Source organism: Ciona robusta, chromosome 14 (genome assembly GCF_009617815.1).
Source record: "Ciona robusta chromosome 14, ASM961781v2".
Classification (NCBI taxonomy): Eukaryota; Metazoa; Chordata; class Ascidiacea; order Phlebobranchia; family Cionidae; genus Ciona; species Ciona robusta.
In genome coordinates, this window is record NC_143248.1 from 2,541,053 (window position 1) to 2,559,284 (window position 18,232).

The following is an 18,232-nucleotide window of genomic DNA, read 5'->3' on the forward strand; positions in this document are numbered from 1 at the left end:
AAGAATATTATAGAACAATATGAAAATTCGTGCGAAAAATACAACTTAACTTTAGATGTAGAATCGATTTTTAACGGTACGTTTATATGCAATAAGGGCTTCAGTGTGTTATACATATCGTTCGTGACATTGAAACTGAGGCAGTTCACGCGAGTTTGTTTACACGGTATACCGTTGCCCGGCGCCGCGGCAAAGTGGTTAGCCGCCTGCCTGTAACCCACAGGTAATGAGTTATATAAGGCTCGTCGCTGCTACCATTGTGGGCGTACGTGTCCTTAGGCAAGACGCTTAACAGCAATTGGTCCAGCTCAGTGGTCCCTTTTGGGTTGCCTAAATTATCGGCCGCAATTAAAAAATTAAAAACAAATTTTAAAAAAGTTATCCGCAAAGTAACATACTTGGTAACTCGTAAGCTGGCACGAGGTGTATATGAAACATAACACCTGTGTTTAACGTCCGTCGTTTTCCAGCCACGCGAGGATAAGTAAGTAACATTCATTCATGTATACGTAGTTTTCAACATAATACAAAATACTCTTAGCATCCCAAACCGAACTTTCCACTCTTCGAAATACAGCATCTTTAGTTCCGTGCAAAAACTTCATCTTTCAAACTGGATACGTTACTGCTGTTACAGAGGTGCTGTATAGCCAAATAGATTGCTGTATGATGGTTCATGTTTTCATTCTCTTCTTTATTGTATAATTTGGAAGTAAACAAAGAATATTTACATACTTAGTAGAGTCTGCGAAGCCCGAAGACGTGACACTTTTAACACATAATATCTAAATATCCTAATCGGGTTTTAAACAATTAACAACGGTCTGTGGAAATTGTGAGAATTGTGAGAGTGCGGTTTATTAATTCTTTGAGCGTTCTTTGTTTACTACCAAATAAGACGACAAAATACAATGAAATTGTGTCCCAAATTACCCCAACCCTACTATAGGATAACCCATACCACTCTAAGTAAGCCTTAATTTTTTTTTAATATACAAAAAAGTAGATGGCAAAAAATTCAATAATATATGCACACGGTTTCAATCTTACCCCACAATAGTATACCACCTTGCCTGTGCGTAAAATATAGTTTGGGATGGGACAACTTGCATTCGATTTTCTCGATCCATTTGGCAGTAAACAAAGAACATTCAAATAATTCTAAAACCGTATCCTCACGACTTCCATAGACCGTTGTTAATTGTTTAAACGGCCATCAGGATATTCGGATATTATGTGCTAAAGGTGTCCAACTTACCCCACAGTACTATATGTTTATATATCTACATACACTGAAAACCGCTTTATTACAGTTTGATTTGGTATGTAGCAATGCTTGGAAAGAAGCCTTTGTGACGTCACTTTTCATGCTTGGTGGTTTGATTGGCTCAGCGTTTGGAGGAACGTGTTCAGACAGGTAGATAAAAGTGTTTATGTAATCATACAAGTTCCTAACTTTAAAAAATATGAAAACAAACTGCGTATACAGTAGCATGGGGAAAGATGGGATACCTTTAAACTCTATTTTCTCGTCCCAATTATATAGTAGTAAACAAAGAATATTCAAAGAATTATTATAAAACCATACCCTTACGACTCCCATAGGCTGTTGTTAATTGCTTAAAAACATGATGAGGATATTTGGATATTATGTGCTAAATGTGTCCCGTCTTCCCCCACCCTACTATATCATTCCATAATGATTATTATGCCTGAAAATTGTTCTGCTTGCAAAATAACTTTGATCATATTGTAGCAACGTTTCGTATGTGCAATCTGATAGCTTTTGTTTACTACCAAGTGGGACGATAAAAGAGAATGTCCCACTTTACCCCTAAAATTATTTTATTTCATTCATATTTATCACATACAGGTTTGGCCGACGAACTGTCGTCTTAGTTTCCGTATTTGTGGAATATGCCTCCGCCTTTGTTCTTAGTTTTACAACCACATACACCAGCTATTGCATCGTTATGTTTATCTTTGGGATGGGAAACTCAATCGTATACGCGTCTTCGGCTGTATTGGGTACAAACTGTTATCACAATTTATTAAATAATAAGAGTATAGTAGGGTTGAGAAAGACGGGACACCTTTAGCAAATAGAATCAAAATATCACGATCGTTTTTTAAACAACTAACAATGGTATATGGAAGTTGTGAAGATATAGTTTTATAATTCTTTGAATGTTCTTTGTTTACTCCTAATTTGGACGAGAAAATGGAATAAAAGGGTCGCCGGTCAAGACACTTACCGGCAGTTGCTCCAAATTATAAGCCATACATAAAAATCACTAATTTTTTTTACCTTTTAACAAATATTTCAGCGTCTGAATTGGTGCATCCGAACCGCCGAAGCTTTGTTTACTCGGCCAATGTTTTAGGTTATTCAGTGGGGTACATGCTGCTTGGTCTGGCATGTTATATCTTTACAGACTGGCGATGGTACTTGCGGTTTGCGAGTTTTGTTGGCGCTTTATACTTACCTTACTACTGGTAAGAGATATGTTTTATATGTTTATGTAATTTCAAAGCCCAGAAAATTAAAGTTTGAAAATCGTTTTGTTAAAAAGTGTTAAGTAATCAAAAAGTTGTAAAAATATATACGTTGCCGGGTACTTATTTTTACATGGCACACCAACATGTTATAACTTTGAAAAAAAATATATATAACAGCATTGTGATATTTATTAAAAATACGATTAGTAAATGTGGGGGTGGGGGGAAATGGGACACATTTTCATTCTATTTCTCGTCCCATTTGGTAGTAAACAAAAAAAACATTCTGAAAATTATAAAACCGTATCCTCACGACTCCAGTATAGACTGTTTTCAATTGTTTAAAACACGGTCAGGATATTTGGATATTATGCACTAAATGTGTGTGTCATATTCCCCTACCCTACTATGTATATTATCTGCTAATGTTTTCTCTTACACCCATATCACAGTACCACAGCTTCTTTAAAAAAATATTCTTCAGGATTTTAGACGAATCACCGCTGTGGCTTTATGCCAACACTAGGAAAATTAAAGCCGAAAAGTTGCTGAATAAAATGGCGCGAATCAACGAATCGAAAAATTGTCACATATCTATGGTGGAGCATGAAAAGGAAGTGACGTCATGGGCCACGTGGGTCGAGTTCTGTAAGCAGCCCCTGCTAATCACCAGACTCTTTATAATAATATTAGGATGGTAAGACCTGTTTTAGTATAAGTTGACAAGATTGAAAAAAAAACTATTTATGTATATGGTACGGTCGGGGAAGATGGAACACCTTTAGAACATAATACCCAAATATCCGGATCGTATTTTAAACAACTAACAACGGTCTACTTGAGTTGTGGGGACACGGTTTTATAATTCTTTGAGCGTTCTTTTTTTTCAACCAAATGAGACGAGAAAAATGGTTTAAGTTTTTATTCTCTTTTATACCTCATTTGGTAGCAAAAAAATAATAATTTCTAAATTTTATAACCGTGTCCTCATGATTTTCAAAGAGCGTTATCGAATCTCGATTCAGGAAATATGGGATACTGGGTGCTAATGGTAAATACAGTAGGGTGGGGGAAGATGGGACACCTTTCCATTCTATTTTCTTGTCCCATTTAGTAGAAAACAAACATTCAAAGAATTATAAAACCGTATCCTAACAACTCCTATAGACCGTTGTTATTAAAAAAACGATTGGGATGTTTGGATACTATGTGCTAAAGGTGTCCCATCTTACCCTGCATGGCTATTATCGTTCAAATGTAACTTTATCTCGCAGGATGGTCACGGCACTTGGCTACTACGCGATTGCACTGAATTCGAACAATTTAGCTGGAAATCGGTTTCTAAACATTTTCTTTGGTGGTCTAATGGAGCTTCTCGCCATGATTATTTTCTACGGCGCTGTGCAGTTTTTGGGAAGGAAAAACTCTTACGTTTTGCTCACCCTTGTTGCAGCAGTTGCATTAGTGGCGATACCTTTTCTCAAGTTATGTATGTACATTTTCTTTTAATTAGTTATACAGTAGGGTGGGGGAAGATGGGACACCTTTTCATTCTATTTTCTCGTCAAATTTGGTAGTAAACAAAGAACATTAAACGAATTATTAAACCGTATGCTCATGACTCCGAAAGACCGTTGTTAATTGTTTAAACCGGATATTTGTTTATGGATATTAAGTGCTAAATGCGTCCCATCTTCCCCCACTCTACTATATAACTACCGTCCGTTTAAGAACTACCATTTCTGCAGGGAACGAAACATCTGTTGTTGCGGTTACAATGATTGCCAAGTTTGCCGTTACAGTCACCTACAGTATACTGTACGTTTACACAGGAGAACTATTTCCCACTAATATACGACACGGGGTGTTTGGCATCAGCGGTGCTTTGGCAAGGATTGGTAGCATATTAGCTCCGTATGCTATATACTCAGGTATGTTTGAATAAATGTAACTTACTTTACATTTGCGTATAGCCGGAAAACGACAGTTGTTATAACATGGGTGTTCTATTTCATACACCTCGTGCCAGCTTACGAGTTATCATGTATGTTACTTTGTGGGTGAATGTTTTGGGGGGAGTTTTTTATGAATAGCTGATAATTTGGACAACCCATTAGTGACCACTGAGTTGGAGCAATTGGCGTTAAGTGTCTTGCCCTAACTTTGGTCTTGCCTAAGAACACATACACCCACAATGGTAGCAGCGTCGAGCCTTAAACCCTCTACCTCCAAAAAATTAAACACCCATAAAGTAACATACTTAGTAATTCGTAAGCTGGAACGAGGTGTATGAACACCCGAGTTATAACGACTGTCGTTTTCTAGCCATGCGAGGATAAAGTAAGTTATATTTATTATAATCTTTATAATTTCACTATTTTTTTGTTTTTAATTACCCCAGACGTACATGGAAACAGTATTGTGACGTCATTATTAATGGGAGGCCTAGTCTTTGTTTCTGCACTTCTTGTTTTCTTGCTTCCGAGGACTAAAGATATTGTTTTGCCTGGAACTGTAAAAGAAGCTTTGAAACTAAACGGGAGGTATGGCCGTGTTTTGTGAGATATATAACTATTATAAATAGTGTTAGTTTGTATACGTATATAGTTGGGTGGGGGAACATGGGACACTTTTTCATTCTATTTTCCCATCACATTTGATGGTAAACAAAAAAAAATTAACCGAATATAAATGTATATCCTCACGGCTCCCAGAGACCGTTGTTAATTATTTAAAACCCGATAATTTGTTCTAAAGGTGTCCCATCTTCTCCCACCCTACTATATATCAATGCAGATTAAATGCTCGCATGTTTATAGAGCAAACTGAAATATAAAACAATAGAAATTTACAACGCTGTCTTTAAACGCATATTTCGGAAATACAACTTTTTATAAGACGACCCAAAATGTACATTTTTTTTAATTTTTTAAATATGTTATTTAACACGGTCTAATTTAAAGTAAATTTTCCGTATTCAATTTTTTGTTTTTTAGATTGTGCTGTATAGAAATTAAGCCACAGCACAGCCCAATGGAAAACTCGAAAGAAGAAAGTTTATCTTTGTATGATACAGTGATATAACAAGACGACTATTGATTGGAAACATTTAAAAAACATTACCAATTATTAAACCGAGGCTCGGTAAAAAATACAGTATTAAGAAATACTCATTTGGTGGCAAAAATATTAACTGTATTGTTAGTAATTATAACTTGTCTGTTGTTATTACTTACATATGCTTACTAATCAAACTTAACCAGGATTTTAAAGTGCCCCTTCTTTCCCCGCATGTTTGCGAATTGCTAAAATACCATCTGCTGAGCGCAGCGCAAAATTAAAACAGTATTAGGTCTATAATTTTTAGGAGCTGTTTCGTTTAAGGAAACTATGGTGATAGTTATATATCAAATTCGAGCATATCTATCTATTTAAAAAAGTACAACTCGTCACGCGACATGTACAATATATACCAACGGACGCAATTTATTTTCATTTACCTATATAAACTATAAAGACAACAAGTGTACCGATTTAAACATTAACTTTAAAACTGAAAACCAAATGCTGTAAAATATTATTCGGGTATTCGTATACCACATAGAAAAAAAAAAGCATAATAGTAATATAGTACTGTGGGAAAAGATGGGACACCTTTAGCACATGGTACCCAAATTTCTTGATTGTGTTTTAAACAATTAACAACGGTATATAATGAAAGTCGTGAAGATACGGTTTTATAACTCTTCGAATGTTCTTTGTTTACTACCAAATGTGACGAGAAAATAGAATGAAATGGTGTCCCATCTTCCCCCACCCTACTACATTATAAATTAGGCCTGCATAAATGGCGGCACAACAGAACAAGTTTGTCGCTTAGAATGCTGAGGTCAGCATGCGGTGGCGCTTCTAATTGACGAGGACGAAGAAGACAACGAAAGGAACGGAGTTGCATCACCGTTTGATAAAAGTGGGGCTAGGTGACCCCCAAATCTACCCGGTCGAGGTGCATTGAATGAAAACCCACGTCGGAAGTTAGGTCGTTTTTTTCGCAGCATTTGGGCGCCATCTGACGACGAGAAATCGGGTAGAACAGTCACGCTACTGCTGCCCCCAGTGCTGCTGTATCGAGGCCCTAAAAAAGGTATATTTAAATTTATTGCTGATTTAATAAAGAAATACGAATACAAAAACAAGCTTAAAATACTTCGTTTCTTAACTCGTATATAGTGAAGCACGTTAAGTCATTGGAGTTATAAAATAAAGTTAACCCAATTCCTAAAACATCCTTATGTAAAATTGTTCAACCCTGTGCCCCCCAGGAGGTTGTCCAAAATGTCATTCATACAACAAAATAAACAAAACTCGAAAGCGGGCACGTGGTGTATAGAACAGAAAATAAATATGCTGCTTTTATAAATAAATTCTTTACCCTGAAAAAATACCTTTTTGAGGTAATACTTTATCAACCCTGTTTTGAACTCGAAGTCGTGTCTAGTTATGTAAGACCTCGTACATATATATTACACAAAAAAGCGCATATAACTTACACCACAGTGAGGCTGCATCGTTCAGGTCGTCGTACGACCAGTCGGTCTCACACCCAACACAGTTCAATTCACTTCGTAGGTCTTTAATTGTTGAATGTAACTTGATAAGTTGTAGGAAAAGAGCTTTATCTTGCTCTCGCATCTCGTGCTTCAATATAGAAAAAAGAACGTTGTAATTAAGTAAATAAATGATAAGAAATGTAACTTATTTATCTCATGTTTCATACACCATATGTCAACTTTCGAGTTTTGTGGGTATTTTTTCATACACCCCGGTCAGCTTATGAGTTATCATGTATGTTACTTTGTATGTGTATATGTTTTGTGTTTTTTTTATTAGTATGGCCGATTATGTGGGCAACCCATTAGTGACCACCAGGTTGGAGCAATTGTTGTTAAATGTCTTGCCCATACAAGGACACATACGCCCACAATAGTAGCAGCGCAGAGCGTTGAACCTATTACCTCTGGTTTAAAGGTATAGGCGCGCTAATATAGCAGAACATGCTATTTAGAACCTATCTATCTTTTACAACAAAATACTCACAAGTTCTAGACGTATCCATTGTAGTCCGGTGGAAACATCAACCTTTGTAGGATCGATTTCTCGGAGCTCTTGCAGTCTCCTCCTCGCCATGCTGCTCATGAACAATTTATCTTCATCTCCGGATGACTTACGGCTGCTGGGGGTGCTGTGTTTTGGACGTTCTGAAAGTTGTTTAAATATAATAAGATTTTGGTGGCCAAGAAATTGGTAGAACACATCGTAACCAAAGGGTGTTGGATTCAATGCACATTTTTTGCTACTATATAATATACTCTGGGTTAAGATGATACACCTTTAGCAAATGATACTCAAATATCCTGACCGTGTTTCAAACAATTAACAACGGTCTATGATAGTCGTGAAGATACAGTCTTATTACTCTTTAATATAAATGTTCTTTGTTTACCACCAAATGGGACGAGAAAATAGAATGAAAAGCTGTCCCATCTCTCCACACCATATTATATATGTGCGTGGGGGTCTATAGTTAATGACAGGCATTTAATGGTTGTTGCTCCAACCTAGTGGTCACTATAAGTGGTTCTTATAAAATATAAGTTAGAGGATAAATAAGCGCCAATTATTTATCCATATCTCAAATGGCCGACATAAATTGAGCTAAATATAGGTTGAAAAATATAATAAGTTTATTTGTTTCTTCGATTACGGTAGCGAAGATTTGGAAATATTTTTAACGAAAAGACAGGATATATAGCGACAAAACAACAGTTAAAAGCACGCTTACAGTTAAAAACATATTTACATTTAACTGAAAGAAAATAAGCGTGGTCGCTACACCTAGCAGACAAACAAGCCATTTATGTTTAATTACCATCAAGTTAGTCTTTTAATACAAACAAAAGTGTGCGTAAAGACACGAGCCGTACAATAGTTAAAATTGACTGCTATTTTTCTGCAGAGATAGCTACAGCATCTGTTTGCCTGATTTTGTAGATAAAAACTCCTGTGCAAATAATTGTTACGTCGGAATTCGCTTATCGCGTATCGGGCTCTAACAAGCTTTCAATTACTAAGAATTTTATCTAGTTTTCAATTTTTCGCCTTTTCTTTTGTGCCCTTCATATTTAAGTCTTAACCGGGTTAAGACATCGCTTTAAAAATGAGTAAGATTTATCAAAAAAATAAAAAAAGCAGAAAAAATAAAAATGTTGTTTTTTAAAGATTTGTTTGTTAAAATTAAAACGTTGTGTTTTGTTAGCTCCCACGCGTTAGGTTAAACCGATCCTCTTTTTTATGCAGGTTTACTAAGTAGCGTTCTATCGACTGTCGATTCGCTATTCTTTTCTCCTTGTTCTTTTAGCCAATATGATATAGTAGGGTGGGGCAAGATGGGACATATTTTATTCTATTTTGTCGTTCCAATCGGTAGTAAACAAATGGAATTTAAAGATTAAAAAAAACATGTTCTTACGACTCCGATAAACCGTTGGTAATTGTTTAAAACACGATAAAAATATTTGGATATTGTGTGTAATAAAGGTGTCGCATCTCCTCCCACCCTACTGCATTTGTTATTGTTGTAATGAAGGACTAAATTAAATTATGCTACGTTAAATATTGTGTTACCTACCCGGACTAATACCCTTAAACGACATTTCTCTTGACATGCCATCGTCGCTGGTTATACTGTCACCTTGTCCACTGTCATTACTTTCTGAAGCCATTAATCCGTCCAGAGCAAGGGAAGGATACTGCTTCTTAATAGACCGGAAAAATCCGGATCGAAGCTGCTGTGTCGAGTTAAATGAAGGCTGCTGATCTGTCTCTTCATTTATACAGTTCAAACTTGGTTTTTCTACGGAGCTGTTTCGTGAACGAAATGGGCTGTTGTGTCTAGCTTCGGCAATGCTGTTAGCTTGTACGTGTTGGTTTGGCAGTTCTTTTGTTCTACAGAAACCATTCTGTGTGGGGTACAGCGATTTAACTTTATTAATCTCAAGCCCAATGCTGGAAAATCGACCACTGTCCCCAAATACATCATCGGGGATACTTTTGCATTCACTGACGGGTACTTTGGGTTGAAGTTTGTAGTTTCTTGGCGCAGATTGCTCGCAGTTCGTTTCCACATTGTCATAGCGGCCGGAAAATTTGAACACCGTCTCGTTTTCATTTTGTTTTCTATTCTGTTGCTCGAGAGAGCGGGCCAGTAATCCTTTTGAAGGAATTCTCATTTCTTTCCTTCCCACGTAAGAGCTTACAGCCATTTCAGCTATATTTCCGGGTATAGGTACTTACAAAATCTCCAATTTTTGATACTCTTAAAAGTTACGTTTTTAAGTATACACTGTTATTGCTAGCCTTATAACTGTAAAAAAACACCAACTTAAGGCCTTTACTTAAACCAGTTTAAACCGCCTTAAACAGATTGGTCTTGTTCCTCTACTTCGGAAAGGGAACTAAAAGGCCGCTTTACCGCATTCAAAACAACACATGTGACGTATGCATGTTTTTCGTGACGCATTTGCGATATAGGGTTAAGTGCACTTCGAATAAAGTTTCGCACAACACATTATAAACGTATACTAACATTAAACGTATATTAATAGGCAGGTATACAATAGCGTTGGTAATTGCCTTTTCACATACTAAACCGCAGATTAGGTAATGAATGAAAACATTCCTATACGCCCACTAATTCTTTTCAACGCAGGGTCTATGTTACAGTAACTAACCAAAACCTGCTAGAAGCTATATATAAGACTATGGGGTAAGGTGGGACACCTTTAGCATATAATATCCAAATATTATGTTTGTGTTTTAAACAGTCTTATATGAGAGTGGCGAGAATACGGTTGCACAACTATTTGAATGGTCTTTGTTAACTACCAAATGGGACAAGAAAATTGAATGAAAAAGTCTCCCATCTTCTCCTACCATACCATTTGTTCTGGATATTACGTCTCAATACAATATACCTTTAAATCTTTTTTTAATAACTCCTTAGCACTACATTTAAACCATTAGCCTCTGTAATATACTGCACACGCTCTGACCTTTACGCCTACAGTATAACCAAAGCGTGTTTTATAACTTCAAAGCGGTTTCACTAATTTTCAACTATCCCCAAAACTGGCTCTGTCAAATTAGCTTTGCCCAAATACTTCTCTCACCGCAGAGAAACGTTCCTCTCAAGTGGTTATTATAACGCGCTGGTGTTGGCAGTTCCCTCTACCGCATAAACTTTTATTGTAGTCCAGTCAAGCGAGCAAACGCATTATTACAGCGGGTTAATAACTGTTTACCTACCAGATCGAGCTATATTATTCCTGAGTTTAAATCATTAAATGCAAATAGAATTTCAACTTACGTAAGCTGCTAAGTATGTCTTAAATCTGCCAACTGTTTTTTGCTGTACACCAAATCGCGCGTAAAACCGAGCAAAAATGCGGTTTTGTTTTAACCACCTGTACTGTTTTTCAAGCAGCATGCGTTACGGTGTGCGGAGATATAACAAGAAAAATGCCCCGAGAGCTTAGCAGCACCTTGAGCTTCAAATAAGCCGAGATAAAGGGCTTAGTTTTATAACAGCTCTTTTACGCTGTGGCGGTTACAAAAAAATGCAGAGAAATTGGTTTGAGAGACTTTAAAAAATATAGTTCTGTGGGGTAATATGGGATATCTTTAACACATAACAACCATATATCCTGATCGAGTTTTAAACTATTAACAACGGTCTATTGGAGTCGTGAGGATGCGGTTTTATAATTCTTTGAACGTTCTTTGTTTACTACCAAATGGTACGAGAAAATAGAATGAAAAGTTGTCCCATCTTTCCTCACCCTACTATATCAAGTTAATAAATATGTGTCGACACTCTTAAATTGACTTAGACCATGTTCAATGGTCGTACAGTACAGAGTGTCTTGAATAAAAGCCGAACAAAAGGCTCGTCGGCACGAGGTTAACTTGTACGTGACCCTGGAAGACTCCATGGGCGAACAGCTAAGTGAAAGCCAACGCTAAACGACCCATTAGTGGCTCTATACCCGACCACGCATTTAATTGATACACAATTGACGTATAATGGGACATTAGTGCACCAATTATTTACTGAAATACCCCTGGCTAATAACTGATTTAATAACAGTGTAATAAAATTAGTTACCACACACATTACTTTAATTTCTTATCAAACGAACTAAATAAGGCATTTTATTATAAATACAGTGGGGTGGGGGAAGATGGGACACCTTTAGCACATGATATCCAAATATCCTGACCGTCTTTTAAACAATTAACAACGATCTAGGGGAGTCGTGAGGATACGCTCTTATAATTCTTTGCATTTTCTTTATTTACTACCAAATTGAGCGAGAAAATAGAATGAAAAGGTGTCCCATCTTCTCCCAACCTACTATATATTTATATTGGGAGATATTGGGAGAAGATGGGACACCTTAAGTCGTGAGCATACGAAATTATAATTCTTTAAATGTTCTTTGTTTACTACCAAATTGGACGAGAGAATAAAATGAAAGGTGTCCAATCTCCCCCCACCCTACTATATTTAATATTTTATTTCAAAGATGTAATACCTATTACTAATTGTATTACCAACTATCACAAAATTTGGGACCTTGAGTGTTAAACCGACCTTATTAAATAAATATCCAAAACCCGTAGGGTACACATTCATATCTACACACTTGAGATATCCCAGGCGTGAAACTGTACTGACATATGTTGAAAATCGTTTGTACAAATAAGCCTGACGCACGGGAAAGTATTTTTTCGATTTACCAGAAAATTTGATTAATTTCCACTTTTCGTCAGTCCCACAAACTCTTAAATTCGTAAAATTCTGAAGCCGTTAAATGCAGGGTAGGCGCATAAATAACCAGTACCGGTCAAATTGTAGCGGTAATAATAACATTACGCGTGCCAACTATTTCTCTTCAAGCCACGGTCGAATTTTGCTCAATTTTAACTATATCATTTGCGTCGGTTTGTTTAGCTCAACTATACCTCATCGAATCTTTGGTTCAAAAATTGAATATGATATAAAATTATTTTCAACACGTTTAGTTATATAGTGTAGCGACTACGCTTAGTTTCTTCCATCTAAAAATGTAAATAGGTTTTAACTGTAAGCGTGTTTTAACAACTGTTGTTTTGTCTTTTCGTTTAAAATATTTTTAAGTTTGCTACCGTAATCGAAGAGACGAATAAAGTTTTTATTTGTATTATTTTTCTAGCTGGTATCCAGCAGGTGTAAGGCCGTACCACACGACACGTATATGAGTGGCACTATAGAATAGACCATGTGATTGATACGAGTCCAGTTCTCACCTATAGGCAATGTTAGCCGGTTTGTTGTCGCAACGGTTGAATTTCCACGGCGGCTGTGTGGTTGCGTTTCGAGGCTGATTTCATTCATAAATATTTTGATTTCGGATGCCATTTTCGCCCCGATAGGACCGGCGCCTGTAGCGTTAATTCGGAGTGACCACAAACCGTAAACCTTCCAATAAGCGGATAAGCCCAAAACAAACTATTGCTGCAATTTCAAGTAAAAATCCATTGCAAGCAGTTGATGTCCAAACATTTTTTAATATTATTTATATAATTTTTTTATTACTTTTATATATAGTAGGGTGGGGGAGGATGGGACACCTTTCATTTTATTTTCTCGTCCCACTTAGTAGTAAACGAAGAATATTCAAAGAATTATAAAACCGTATCCTCGCGACTCCTATAGGCTAATGTTAATTGTTTTAACACAGTCAAGATATTTGAACACTTTGTGCTAGAATAATCCCATCTTACCCCACCTTACTATACTCACTTTTTCAGATCCTTTACATTCCCACAATACAGCTCTATACATTCCAATCGTTTCATTTACACTCACACTTCAATTTTAAATTCTGTGCTAAAACATCTGCTACCCAACCTAACGAAGGTAAAACCTAATTGCGTCCACGCTACGGACACGCTTCACTGTAATACCGATAACACAGACAGTGACCAACGCAGTTTTCTTAGCGCTCAAGCTGTACCATGGTTTCTATACAATACAAGACGTATCTAAGACAGATGACGAAAGAAATAAATGACTAAGAGTTTATCTTTGCTTGCGTGGGCTCGCTGGACGTACGTTTACATGCACTTACAGTGTACACTGTGAAACCTATACCATAATTCATTGACTAACACCGTATCAAAACAGTCAAGGTCTAGAAATAGGATTAGGATTTCGATTTCCGCCTTTCTCACTTTGCTTTCCGTCCCGAATAAACAGTGACTAAGCTGTGCCTTCTCTTAACGCAGATACGAACAAAGGCTTCGACTGAGCATAGTCAACAACGGCTCTAAGTCGGTGCTTTAATTGTTGTCATAACTAACCCGTATTCACACATTGAGTATCATTGATTTTTATAAGGAGCCTTTTGTGATGGAATTTATTTAGTATACACCCTACTGGATAAACTGACCAGAACTACAGAATGACATCGGTTATAAAGCTAAGCCTTTTACATGCGAGGTTATGTGACCTGACGATAGCCGATTACAAGACGCTTTCGATCCCTAATCTAGCTAAATTAATACCTTCCAGGCATTTAAGCGATTCATTGACCGCAAGCGTGCGCAAGTTTCTGTACTAAAAGCATAAATATGTTTGGCGTAAATAAAGTTGAAATCACTACTTTCCTAGAACGAAGTTCACGATCCGAATTTTATCTGCGGTTGCGCATGCGTGGACTGCGTCATTGGTTTCTGATGTCATAACGATTGAACAAGTTCGTATATCACGAACTAATGCTAACATTGACCGCGGCCTGCTTGCGGAACACATTCTACCGATATAGCTACATCCAATATCCTTTCTAAGTGCAATACCCGTGTAGTTAAAACGTCAATCATGACCTGCACTTCACGTAATAATACACACACGTTTTAGCCAAGCAGTAAGCTATTACTAGATCTCATAACATATCATCTTAATTCTATAAGCAGTACGGATCTGACTTCCTGTATGAATACTCCGCTTATATAAGATTAGCAGTTAGCTTTGGCTTCTAACATTCAATTACCGTCTGCAATCTTTTGGAACGCGGAAACGCATCTCTGTCGCTCAACGAGAACGTTTCTCCTAAGAGCCTTCCCATATCTAAACGCCCTTACCCTACGTTTGCTGTGAAATCTCATAAAACCCGAAGTTTTAACTGACAATGGTAATAACATATCTCGGTCAAAATACCACTTTGTCTATGGATTTCTTAAAAGCCAACAGCTGCTCTTAATGGCAATTCACTTCATTCAGAGCACCCCGTTGCCTCAAGGGCAAAATACTGAGGCCCTTTAATACACAAAACATAGCTGAGTTCTGGGATTTTTGCAAACCTACAAATAGGAAAACAAAGCGGGCGATATTTAAGTGGCACTTTGGTGTATTTCAATTCGAAAGTGAGGTGTATACGTCACTTGGTACAGTGCGTCATCTACGTTCTAATTCCGGTTTGCCACATATATAGTAGGTTGGGGTGAAAAGTCCATGTTTTTATTCTATTTATCGTGTAATATGGTAATCAACAAAACATATATAGTAGGGTGGGGAAGTCGGAACACCTTTAGCACATAATATCCAAATATCATGATCGCATTTTAAACAATTAAAAACGGTCTGTGGGAGTCGCGAGGATACAAATTTATAATTCTTTGAATGTTCTTTGTTTACTACCAAATGGAACGATAAAATGGAATGAAAGGTGTCCCATCTTCCCCACCCTACTACTATGTACACTGTTATATAACCGTTTCATCACGACTCTTAAAGGAGCCTTGTTAAATGTTAAAAAAAAAACGATTAGGAAATGTGGGATATTATATTCTAACGGCACCCATCTTACCCGTTGTACTGTATTTAAAAAACAACTCGATTTTTAATTGCGATTTTATAAAACAATTCACTTTAAAATTGACAACAATGCTTTACCAATTTCGTAAAAACACATTAAGTCCAGATTCAGTTCGTTGGAGAATTTATAATCTGAACGTAAATTTACTTCAAATATTCGATGCACATTTCTTTGTAATAGTTTATAGTTTGAGTAACTTTGTCAATAACTTTCGCTTCTTCGTCCCAATGTCTCATTTGAAGAATTTCGTGGAATTTTGACATTTTTTCAAACTCCTCAGCTTCCTTTGACTTCATGGCGCCACCTTGCTGAATAAGGGTTCGCTTGCTACAGTCGGACAAATCTAAGTAGAATATTTTTCATACCATTCGCGTTATTATAGAAGTTACTACACAAGTTATAAAAACGATTGCAGGTAATGGGCCAACTCCGATCCAAATTATAAGTACTTCTCCATGTCCTAAGCAATATAATTATACATACATTGACAAAAAAGAGCATCTGTATTCATAAGTTTGTTTTACTCACTATATAGTAGGGTGGGAGGTTTTTTAAATCGAATATTTTATCGAGCTCTCTGGCAATCTGGCCGACTGAAGTATTGGGCAATATTGCTCAAGGGTCCCGTCTCCCCCACTCTACTATATGTCACATTACTTCTATTCGCATGCGATAATATTTATTCCGGAACCGTAAATATTCTTACGTTCGTGGTAGCCAGGCTTTTTGAACACTAGGTAGCGCTTTGCATCTACGTGACCATCGGCAAAGTCGGTGACGTCAGGGGGAAACCCCATCTTTGATAAATACTTTGCTCCAATCTGTACTAATATTGGTTAAACAACACTGATACATATAATAGGTTGGGGTAAGATGGGAAAGTTTTTATTCTCATTTATCGTTTTTTTTTAATAGTTAACAAAGAATATTTGCGGATTGGGGAAGATAGGTCACTTTTTTATTCAATTTACTCGTTTTATTTAGTAATAAACAAAAAACATTCAAAGAGTTTTAAAACGTATCCTCGGGACTCCCTTATATAGACGGTTGTTATTTGTTTAAAACACCATCAGGATATTTGGGTATTATGTGCTGAAGGTGTCCCATCTTCCCCCACCCTACTATATATCACCGTAATTTGACTATTCTAAAACAATGATTGAAACTGGATTAAGAAACGTAGGATAAAATGTGCTAAACGTATCAATCTGATCTACCGCAATACTATACTCATTCGTCCCACCATGCGAGGGTAAATAAGTTACAGTCGTTTATATAGTTGTCTTACCTTGTCGTGACGTTTACTTCCCAAATGTCCAATCACACTTTCCATTTCCTCACAGCCTTCTAATAAATGCCCAACATCGTGGAAGAAGGCGCCCAGTATTGTCTGCAAGTTATTGGAAAATTAGTGCTTAGTAGGGTATAGGGGAAAATGTAACACATTTTCATTCTATTTTCCCTTCCCATTTGGTAGTAAATAAAAAACATTCAATGAGTTTTAAAACCGTATCCTATGCAACTTTAATAGAACTGTTTAAAACACGATCAAGATATTTGGATAATGTGTGATAAAGTACCCCGTTTTTTTCACCCTACTATACCCAACATTATTTTATAGAAAAGAGCAATTTTATTTAAAAACAACTTCCTTGGAAACACTGTAAAATTGAACTTACGGAAACACTGCTTCCCGCGTTTTCAGCTTGCTGTGCGCACTGAAGCGCGTGTTCTAATTGCGTCACTTCCTCTCCGTCATATTTTGCCGCACCGAACCTGCAAACATTGGCGTTGCAGTAGGATTAAACTTGTTGCATTACGTATATACACATACATTCATATATAGGCTACAAAGTCTTTACTTACATTTTTCTTCCAATTAGAACTTTATTATGTTTAATTAAATGTTATTCTTTTTATTTTAATAATGTATCGTCTGTAGCGTGTAATGGTCACGACTTTATCCAAAATATTCTTTCGTTTTTATCAATTAGCGTGTTTTAACAACTGTTGTTTTACCGTTACTACCCGTCTTTTCGCTTTTGTCAACTCTCTTGTTCTTCGTTATCGTGACCAAACAGACGAAATAAATTTCATTCATTCATATAAAATTATAAATAGTTGAGTACAGTCTTACCGTTATACCTGCGGTATAATTCAAAAACTTCATCTATATTCTGTTGCATTCTCTTTGTCGAAACTAGCTTTGTTAAATGAGCGACAATATACCAAGTAATGGCGTTTACAATAATAACAACACCGGTTGCACACTGAGGGCTAATGTTGTGCTTACACTATTTTAGACAACGGATGAAGCTGCTAGACCACCAAGCAATTAAGCACTGCGGCTTATGTCACTGTCAATATAAGCGGTTGTGTTTGACAAATACGATAACCACATACGTAGTACGGCAAACAAAAAAGGTGGGTTTTCGTGAGAACGGCGCAGCGCAGTTGGTTAGCGGGGCCGTCTGTAAACCAGAGGTGATGGGTTCAAGGCTCTTCGCTGCTAATATATAGGGTTACATTCGTTCAGACACAACAGTTTCTACTGCAAAAGTATTATATTATTAGATAATAATCAATGCAAAAGTGAAAGTTTGTGCACACTTTTGTTTCTATAATGGAAGTATACTTAATGATAATTAAACACAAATGGCTCGTTTTTCTGTTAGGTCTAGCGACCGCGCTTATTTTAGTCCGACTAAATGTAAATATGTTTTTAACTTTAAGCCTGTTTTACCAACTTGTCTCTA

At 36.7% G+C, this 18,232-nt stretch overlaps 3 protein-coding genes across 3 annotated transcripts; 1 reads left to right on the forward strand and 2 right to left on the reverse strand.

Annotated features, from left to right (window-relative positions):
- Positions 1-1,298: 1,298 nt before the first annotated feature.
- On the forward strand, positions 1,299-5,859 carry LOC149724916 (solute carrier family 22 member 4-like). The gene is made up of 8 exons (XM_089891836.1): positions 1,299-1,417; positions 1,874-2,028; positions 2,328-2,496; positions 2,984-3,196; positions 3,774-3,988; positions 4,248-4,430; positions 4,901-5,042; positions 5,496-5,859. Exons 1-8 carry the CDS (start codon positions 1,368-1,370, stop codon positions 5,581-5,583), a joined length of 1,215 nt encoding a protein of 404 aa, XP_089747962.1. The 5' UTR covers positions 1,299-1,367; the 3' UTR covers positions 5,584-5,859.
- A 101-nt stretch (positions 5,860-5,960) lies between these two features.
- On the reverse strand, positions 5,961-11,167 carry LOC149724917 (uncharacterized). The gene is made up of 4 exons (XM_089891837.1): positions 9,188-11,167; positions 7,597-7,757; positions 7,050-7,197; positions 5,961-6,634 (listed from the first exon to the last, which is right to left on the reverse strand). Exons 1-4 carry the CDS (start codon positions 9,819-9,821, stop codon positions 6,390-6,392), a joined length of 1,188 nt encoding a protein of 395 aa, XP_089747963.1. The 5' UTR covers positions 9,822-11,167; the 3' UTR covers positions 5,961-6,389.
- A 3,836-nt stretch (positions 11,168-15,003) lies between these two features.
- LOC149724918 (uncharacterized) lies at positions 15,004-18,135 on the reverse strand. Its single transcript, XM_089891838.1, has 5 exons — positions 17,622-18,135; positions 17,156-17,252; positions 16,765-16,866; positions 16,183-16,297; positions 15,004-15,819 (listed from the first exon to the last, which is right to left on the reverse strand). The coding sequence occupies exons 1-5, from the start codon at positions 17,660-17,662 to the stop codon at positions 15,620-15,622; spliced, it is 555 nt and encodes a 184-aa protein (XP_089747964.1). The 5' UTR covers positions 17,663-18,135; the 3' UTR covers positions 15,004-15,619.
- Positions 18,136-18,232: the final 97 nt, after the last annotated feature.